The 9,676-nt window shown below is 35.4% G+C and overlaps 1 protein-coding gene across 1 annotated transcript in view; it reads left to right on the top strand.

The window, feature by feature from the left end:
- The first annotated feature begins 3,064 nt into the window (after positions 1-3,064).
- The window catches only part of LOC21399181 (glycine-rich domain-containing protein 1), a 7,350-nt gene continuing 738 nt past the window's right edge, over positions 3,065-9,676 (top strand). The window contains exons 1-9 of the mRNA XM_024171255.1: positions 3,065-3,145; positions 3,289-3,457; positions 4,246-4,363; positions 4,449-4,703; positions 5,034-5,489; positions 6,289-6,770; positions 7,619-7,817; positions 8,504-8,659; positions 8,752-9,650. Coding sequence (XP_024027023.1) covers positions 3,300-3,457; positions 4,246-4,363; positions 4,449-4,703; positions 5,034-5,489; positions 6,289-6,770; positions 7,619-7,817; positions 8,504-8,659; positions 8,752-9,650 — 2,723 coding nt within the window. The 5' untranslated portion in view covers positions 3,065-3,145; positions 3,289-3,299. The remainder of the gene's footprint in view (positions 3,146-3,288; positions 3,458-4,245; positions 4,364-4,448; positions 4,704-5,033; positions 5,490-6,288; positions 6,771-7,618; positions 7,818-8,503; positions 8,660-8,751; positions 9,651-9,676) is intronic.

Below are 9,676 nucleotides of genomic sequence, written 5' to 3'. Positions count from 1 at the left end.
CATACATGAGGTTCTTTCATGGCTGTATCATTCCTTTCCACATACTTAGGTTACATTTGGTATGAGAGTTCAAGTCAGAATAGTTTTAGTTTTAAAACTAGAACTATGATTTATGATTTGAACTTGAGGTCCAAATCATAGTTCTAGAATCAGAATCAGAACCAAAACCATCCAAAATCAATGGGGGAGGTGATTTTATTTTTTTGAGAGGTTATGGCTTAAAACATCACATCTAAACACTAATTTTCAAGAACTATTTTTTACTTTTTACAAGCAAATAAAAGTTTAAACCAGAATTACGATTCTGGTTCTAGAATTCTCATACTAAATGCAACCTTAATAACTATGTTATAGATGTTTTCTTCTTTTTGAGTTAAAAATGGAGAATTTTTGGCAATGTTGGGAAAAAAGAAAGAGAGATGAGAGGATAAGAAATGATAAGTTTGAAAAAGGAAAATCATAAAAAAAAAAGGACAGTTTGATTGGCTGGTGGATAAGAAAGGGAAAAGTAATACAATCTAATTATAAATAAAGATTTTAAAAATTTTAAAAGGGGTGTGATGAATAGAATGTGAGTAGTTTAAAGATACGTGTAAAAAAATGTAAAAATGAAAAAACAATTTGATTATAGAGATTTTTTAAAATTTTTAAAAGAAATTTAACAAATAAAATGAGGAGAGATTTAAAAATATATATGTAAAAAGTAAAATAAAAGTGTACGCATGTGTTTTTTAATTCATAATGGTACACGATAGAATCGGTGTAACACTTGACACTGGTGTTTTTTCAGTAGGTTACCTTTAAGATGATTTTGACCGTCAGGATAGAACGATTGAGAGACATGAAATCCTAATATTATTTTAGGGCTCTATTTATTTCGTAAATTTTAGTTTAAAATTTAAATTTTATTATAATAAAATTTTTTCAAAAATAAGCACATTTAATTTTTTTATTATAATAAAAAATTTTCATATAACGTCACAGTTTAATTTAAATTAAAAATTTAAATTAACGAAAAACATATCTTAAATTTTAAGATGATTGTACAGCAAAGCCTTTTGATGCTTGTAACGGTTGTCCTTTTGTGCTTACTCTTTGGTACTACATATTCTTTTGTTTTTTTTTGTTTTTTTTTATTTTTATTTTTTGATTAGCACAAAAGTAAACGACTAAACAAAGGCGGCATGCAGGCGTGAAAAAGAGGACCACACATTAAAAAAGTTATTTAAGTCTCGTTTATTATATTGATTTGAGTTTAGAATTCAATTTTTATTATAATAAAAAATTCTTAAAAATAATTACATCTTATTTTTTTATTATAGTAAAAAATTTTCATATAAAATCACATCTTAACTCAAATTAAAAACTCGAATCAACAAACTAAACGGCTCTTTACTACCCTTGAATTATTGACAACCAAGAGAAGTAGAAAGCCATATTTTTTTTTTTACTTTTTACTTTTTATTTTTAACGTGTTGGTTATCGTCTCGGTCTACTCTGTGATGGTTATAATCCACGAGAAAAGTCGAGTCGTCTTGTAGTGTAAACTCCAATTATCACTTCATGTGTTTACCAAATACTCGTCTTTTCTACCGTTTTATTTCGCTGGTGTTGAGAGACTTGCTCTCTTTAGTGTTTTGATGTTCTAACTTGTAGATTTTTTCGTTTTTCGTTTGTAATAATAATGGTTCTTATCCCGATTAGTTTAAGTTATTATCCTTTTATCCGCAAGATATGTTCTTTGCCATTTTTGTCTAGCTTTTGTACTATAGTTTATCGATATCGGTTGACCGGATTGTTGTTATCGACTCTAAAGGATATGTCGAAAAGCCATATATATGCTCAATTTTTTATGTACCTCTTTTAGAGATTCACTATTTTTCTTTGAGCTTCATTTGAATTGATTAGTGGAATCAGTTAACTGTGGTGTAGTATTTTCTATAATAAAAACTATAGGGTTGTTCTTTTACGACGAAACTCAGAAAAAGTTTAAACTCGAGTTACAACTTTATTCAAGTTCATGTTCTTTTATAAAATTTGAGTTTGAATTCGAATTTGAACTCGAGTTTGGAGCTAAACTTGAGATCAAGTTTTCTCTTCAACTCAAGTTCATAAACTCGAACTCAAGTTAATGAACAATATTTTTTCTATTCTTAAAAATGTCAAAACTTTTTCGTTTTAATTCTGATTGAGATGATTTTTTTTCTATGCATTCACAACGAAAAAATGAATAAAACTATACCTATATACCCTATTACAATTTTTCATCACTATTGAGTTTTTATTAAAATATTATCTAAATATAAATTTAAGTTTTGACCCACTCAAACACAAACTCAAATAAATTCTCAATTCAAATTATAACTCAAATGTGCATATTTAAATACAAACTCAAGTTACAACTTCAACTCAAGTTATAACTCAAACTTAATTTAAGATCATCAATCAAGTCATCTCTTCAACAAGTTTAGTAATGAGCATAACGGCCCTATTGTTCCGATGGAGAGAAGAACCTATGATTAGCTTTTCGGGAAATTTCCAAACGAACAATTTCAACGAAATCTTTCAATTTCTTATTTTACTATGTTCAACTTTATGTATTCCTCTATCCGTAGAGTACATTGAATGTACAGAAATGGCTATAACGGAGTTTCTGTTATTCGTATAAAATGATTCGGAGGGCCATGAGAAATCCACTTCGTACCTTCGCTTCGTCATCAAAGCCTCCCTCTTCGCTACTCCGAACTCTACACCTATTTAGTTCTGTCTTGTACTCGCTCTATTTGCTTTTCTAGTGCTACTTTCCTTGTTTTTCCGATAAGTAAGTAGTAAGTAAGTGAAGTAGTGAATTGGCCATTGGTCTTAACTCAAAAATATAAAAGAACAATCCTTGTGTATAATGTATATGGATTGGTATTTGTAATGCATTTTCATATTTTAGAATATATTATTCATTAAAAAAAATAAACATTCCGGCCCACTTTGTTGTGGGAAAACGTTCTTTTCAAAAGAAAATGTCTATTATAGACAAGGAATAGGAAAACTGATCTTGTAGTCCGTACAAGTGCTACTCGATAAATAAGTGACTGGGAGTTGAGAAGTTAAGTCAAAAGAAAAGAAGCTTGAAAACTTTCTCAGAACAAGAGTACGTTCTTCGAGTTTTCTCATCCCGAATTTTCTTCCAATCCAAACAAGAATTGTCCTCTTCTTTTCTCCTCAGCTTCGATTCAATGTAGTTTAGCGCGGTTTTGAATTCTGATTTTTTTTTCGCTGTAATTACTGTGCTAGGATCGACGGAAATGGAGATGCAACAAAAGCTCGAATGGATCGAAGCGCAGAAAATCGGAGTCAGTGTGGACCTTGTGGCTGCGGCCAAACGCCAGCTGAAGTTTCTCGCGGCTGTTGATCGGAATCGCAATCTGTATGAAGGACCTGTGCTCGACAGAGCCATCTATAGGTTGTCATATTCTTCGGAATCAGATTATGATTTTCGTTTCTCTTTTTGTTTTGATTATGTTGTTTTACTGTTCGAGTAAATGATTCATAGAACAACGTTCGATTCATTTCTTCGAAGAAAAGGAAGCATGGCTTAGTTAAGTACATCACTTGGTTTGAAGATGACAACGATGCATGAGGAAAAAGAAAGTTTCTGTTTTTTGTCAATGGAACTAAATGTTTAGTTGTAATTTTTAGAACTAGGATTATAGTGAAATAAAAGAAAAGAGATATAGAAACGTGAAAATTTATTCACTCTTACTGTGAGAGCACTTTTAATCGCGACAAAATTTGACTACTAATAATGAAAAACAAGATTATAATAAAAGAAAAAATTTTCAAATTTAACCATTGTTTTTTTTTTTTTTTTTTTTTTTCAAATTCTTACGCAGAATTTTAATGTCACTATAAAAAATAACCTCCTCCAGGTTATAAAAAAAATAACTTGTAGATGATAAGTGGCATAGGATAAATTTATAACATAAATAAAATAGTGTCACTTTAATGATGACATTTTTAGTTTTTTCTCTTATAAAAATCAAACACCTCATCAGAGCTCTCCGATTCTTTGTTTTTATCGATATTAAATTGATTTCATGGCTTATGACAGCTTTGTATTGTATTTTTTATTTGAGGAAATTATTATATGGAAGGTCTTTTTTTTCCGATGTATTTTTCTTATATTTTAGAAGGGTTGATTTTATCTATGTTTCATGTTCTGGGTTATTAGAATACTAAATGTTTATGTAGGTACAATGCTTGTTGGCTTCCCTTGCTCGCTAAACATACCGAGACGCCGGTTTGTGAAGGGCCTTTGGTTGTTCCTCTTGATTGTGAATGGATTTGGCACTGTCACAGGCTCAATCCTGTAGGTTTCTTGGTTTTCGATTTGAATTGTCTTCATCGAATGGAATTGAAATTGCTAATGTTTCTTCTTTGGTTTTGTTTGTCAGGTCCGGTACAAGTCTGACTGTGAGGAACTTTATGGAAAGATCCTTGACAACAGTAATGTTGTGTCCTCTCTCGAGGACACTTGTAAGAAGGAAACCGAAGAAATTTGGAAAAGTCTTTATCCTGAAGAGCCCTATACCTTGGACTTCAACAGGGCGTTGTCGGAGGATGCTGCTGAAAAAACTTGTGTACTTGAAAAATGCACCAAATATGACTTGGTTTCAGCTGTTAAAAGACAGAGCCCTTTCTCGTACCAGGTAATTAATACAATGAGCATTGCATTTCAATGTTTTGGAATATTTATGGTTTCCTATTTCATTGTGTCTTATTGAATTCAAACTTGGAAGTGGATACTATTTCATGTTCTCTTATTTTAATGATTTAAAGTTTGGTCAAATTGGTGTAGAAGGAAACATCATCTGGAAAACTTTTTTCTGAAAATCTTTATTGGAATCGTGTTTTTTTTTTTTTAATGTTTTTAAGGACTGTATAGTTACCGGTCCAAGAATGAGCTAACAGTTATGAAGTTGTTAACTTAATTTGAGTTTTTATTTTATTTTATTTTTTTTATTTTCTATTCTGGCCAGGTATCAAGACCCCATATGAGCAATGACTGCTTTCTCAAAGGAGCTGTGGCTAGGTACAAAGGGTATCTGCATCTGATAAGAAGAAACAAGGAGAAGTCTTTAAACCGCTTCTGTGTTCCAACTTACGATATCGACCTTATCTGGCATACTCATCAACTGCATCCTGTATCCTACTGTAAAGACCTGCGTAAATTAGTTGGAAAGATATTGGAGCATGATGACACAGACTCAAACAGAACCAAAGGAATGAAACTGGATAACGGGTTTTCTGGCACTACCAAACAGTGGGAAGAGACATTTGGTACAAGGTATTGGAGGGCAGGAGCAATGTATAGAGGCAGTACTCCAACTCCTATTACAAACACTCCTTTCTCATCAAACATGATCAAAAAGGAGATTGCTGCATCAAATGAGTATCAAAAAATGATTGAGCTTCCAGAGGCGAAATCTGTGGAGGTAGGCTTCATTACCTACTCTCTCTTTTTTCTCTGAATGGTCAAAAGTATGAACTTAGACTTGAGCTTAGCCAATGGTGTTAGTTTACCAATCTATCTTAAAAGCTTAAGCTTTTAGAATGGATTGGTAAATTAACATAGTATCAGAGCAGGAAGTTCTGAATTCAAACCCCCATAATTGTACTCTTTATCTCCATTTAAATTATTATCATGTTTTGGGTCTTTAATATATCTCGGACTTAAATATATTCACGTGTTGGCCTTTCTAATTAAATTACTCACATGATTGTCCATTGTCCAGTCCACACATGAGGAGGAGTATTAAAGTATAAAACTATTATTGGCTCATCTCCTAACAGATTAAGCTTTTGGGATGGGTTGGTAAACTAACAAATGGCTAAATGGTCCGTCTTTATTCATGGCCATTCACCCCATAAGTCAGCTTCGTTCAAGTCATTCAAGATACTCTGATTGAATGTGCTTCTTAACATATGTGGATATTGGATTCAGTATGAGTGTTGTATTTATAATGCTTTAAATAATACATTTCGACTTCAGGGAAAAAAAAAAACAAAAAACTAGTGACAGTTAATATTTCTTTTAGAATTACGAACATGTTTTTGAAATTGAAACATTGGTTTTTTGTACACAAGTATCAGCGCTATTCATGAGTTTTGATTTCCTTGTTTTGCTTCGCGTAAAGCAGTGACCAGAGCTTCTGCTTCTTTCTCATTCTTTTCAGGAAAGAAAAGCTATCATATTCTCCTAAGATTCCTCTGGTTGTTCCTCTTTTTTTCCAGGTGGTTTTGGAGTTTGTTGAAGTTAGAAACTTACCGGAGGAGCACAAAGGAAATCTATTTGTCTCATTTAGTAAAACACAACCTGATGTACTTTTTGATGCTCCTCGGAGACTGACTATTTTGTCCGAGTCCAAAGAGAAGCAAGTTGCTTCTTTTGAGTGTGAACCTACTGGGGAGCTGCTCTTTGAACTCGTATCTCATTCACCTTCAACTTCACCATTGACAAGGGCATCGAAGACATTGGGTACTACTGCACTCTCTCTTCAAGACCTTCTGGTCCCGGTCCCTAACCTATCTGTGGAAAAATGGTTAGACTTGGTGCCAAGTTCTGAAAATGTGAACTTAAAGCCGATTCGTCTGCGAGTTGCTATCTCATGCACTATTCCAGTACCAAGACAACGTGTGCTTCACATGGTTCGTGCCAAGAATAGAATGGATGTCATTGATGAAACTGGTGCTAAACTCATCCACCTCCGACTGAGGTATGTACCCTTCCATATTTCATACCAGAAAACAAGTTGATGTTACCTTTAAAGATACACCATCGTCCATATTTCTTGTGCTTGCATGTATACATGTGTGCATGAGCTTACAGCTTATCAATTTGAGAAGCTTGGATAGGATATCCTTAAATAAGAAACTCCTCTTCAAGACTTCAACTGTAAAATCACACGAGCATACTTAAGATTTCATGCTATCATGATGCTTGCATAATTTTTCTTGAGAGATTCTGATGCCGAACAAGATACACATAATGTTATTTTGAATTGCATATTTATCTCTTAGCATATGTTTCATCTTTAATATCTAGTTTTTAATTTAGAATTATGTTTATCTTTCAGGATTGTTTAGGATTTATGTAAACTTATCATATTATTTTGAGATCATTAGTTTTCCTCCTCTCGAGTTCTTGTTCTTCTCTTGAATCCTTTATTTTCTCTCCTGTGTAACTATTTCTATTTCTCGAGTAGTTCTATTTCTCTTCTTGGTTCTAAATTTTCTACCTAGATTCTACCTCTTCTATCTGGGTCTTACGTCATATTCCCTTAAGTTTCTATAGCTTCAGAGTTTGTTCAAGTATATCTAGCCAGTATTTAATCTCTAGTTTATTAATAAAGTATTGTTTTATGGATGGAGACCCTGTGGCAGTATTGCTAGTTGAAAATAGCAATTTATGATTATAGTTTTAAATCTCTCTTGGAGACTTGTGATTGTTAGATCAAGAAATCGGCAATTATGTATGCTTTCATCTGTTATGTTTACTCTTTGTGTTTTATGGTGCATCATAACTTTCTGACTTAGTTTCATGCTGGCTTATGTCACGCTTAAGGAATTCTGAAAAGGCAAAAGCGAGGGAAAGCCACGGTCTTAAGAAGGAGGTGATTGGAACAATGAAGTCTGGTGAAACCCGCACTCTCACAGAAACTGTAGGCACTGGCTGGTCTTTGATGAATTCTCACTGGTCTCTTCACCCTAGTAAGAACTCTGGTGGAGAAAACCATATTTGTGAGCTTGTGGGTCACAAAATGGTAGGCAACCATCAATATAGCACTTTTCCTCATTTCTCATTGCTCCAAGCTTTTAACGTTTCCCTCACAAGTCGTACAAATTTATATGATAGCTTCTCTATCAATTTTAACTTCCGTTAGTTGTTAATCAACCTTATCTTTTATTTTCTTGAGGGTTTAATAAAAAAACTCATGTTTATTTGCTAGAAACTGGCACAAACCAACACAGGAACATGCATGCTTTATGGCACATTGTATATTGAAAAGCCTTTTCAGAACAGTATGTGAAGTAAATTTAGGGATGGTGGTAATGTTGGTCACAGAGGTATGATGTTACCTCCGCTGAAGTAATTGTGGCAGGGCCAAATCCTCAAGATCTATTGAATGTGCTTCTTCTTTTTCTTTTTTTTTTTCCTCTCTTTTTCTTAACGAACAAAAGCGCATCTACCTCTTTTTTTCGCTCGACTGAACCATGCTTGTATACGTGAAAGATCCTGAGCAAATTGCATCACTTTTGCTCTATTCTTATTCTTCTTGTTCTTTTCAGCTTTTGGCTGTGAATCACAGTCTATATATAGGATGTAAAAGCACCCATTATGTTTAAGTTAAAACTTTTTGTTAACATTATAGCAACATTTTCCTTTGAACTAGGATGGTTGGTCAAATTTAGTATGTCCCTGTTCACATAATCTTTATTACTGGTTCAGGTCAAATTTTATCCTGGTAGAAAGCTGGACTATGAGCCTGAAGGTTGTGAGAAACATAGAAATGAACAACATGTCGTTACTGCAGTTGAGTTCTCTGCTGAAGATCCTTATGGAAAAGCAGTCGCTTTGCTCAACCTAAAATCTGGATTTGTCAAGGTAGAGATTCGTTTTCCTCGTTTTTTTTTTTTTTAACAAGTTGATATCACTTGGTCTAATATGATTTCTTTTCTTTTGGGAAAAACAAATAGGTGAAGGAAGAGTGGATGCTAGTTCCTAGTCTCATATCATTTATGATATTCTCGGATGTGGTGAAGGAGCAATATGCTGGCTTTGTTGGTAATGCCAATAGTTTGGAGGAGACTAAGACTGTAGGCGGCAGCGGATGTGGAAGTGGTTGTGGAAACAAGGTGAATGGTGGCGGCTGTGGAAGTGGTTGTGGAAGCAAGGTGAATAGTGGCGGCGGCGGATGTGGAAACAAGGTGAATAGTGCCGGCTGTGGAAGTGGTTGTGGAAACAAGGTGAATAGTGGCGGCGGCGGATGTGGAAGTGGTTGTGGAAACAAGGTGAATAGTGCTGGTTGTGGAAACAAGGTCAATACTGAGGGCAGCGGATGTGGAAGTGGTTGTGGAAACAAGGTGACTACTGGCAGCAGCGGATGTGGAAACAAGGTGAATGCTGACGGTAGCGGGTGTGGAAGTGGCTGCGGAAACAAGGTGAGTGCTGGCGGCAGCGGATGTGGTAGTGGTTGTGGAAACAAGGTGAGTGATGGCGGCAGCGGATGTGAAAACATGGTGAGTGCTGATGGCAGCGGGTGTGGAAGTGGATGCGGAAACAAGGTGAGTGATGGCGGCAGCGGATGTGGAAGTGGCTGCGGAAGCAAGGTGACTGCTGGCGGCAGCGGCTGTGGAACCAAGGTGAGTGATGGTGGCAGCGGATGTGGAAGCAAGGTGAGTGCTGGCGGCAGCGGATGTGGAAGTGGCTGTGGAAACAAGGTGAGTGCTGGCGGCAGCGGATGTGGAAGTGGCTGCGGAACAAAGGTGAGTGCTGGCGGCAGCGGATGTGGAAGCGGCTGCGGAACCAAGGTGACTGCTGGCGGCAGCGGATGTGGAAGCGGTTGCGGAAACAAGGTGAGTGCTGGCGGCAGCGGGTGGGGGAACAAGGGGGCTGCCGGCG

This window comes from Morus notabilis, unplaced genomic scaffold (genome assembly GCF_000414095.1).
Source record: "Morus notabilis unplaced genomic scaffold, ASM41409v2 Scaffold502, whole genome shotgun sequence".
Lineage (NCBI taxonomy): Eukaryota > Viridiplantae > Streptophyta > Magnoliopsida > Rosales > Moraceae > Morus > Morus notabilis.
Note: the sequence above shows the minus strand (reverse complement) of the source record. Positions and strands in the feature narration are given on the sequence as shown.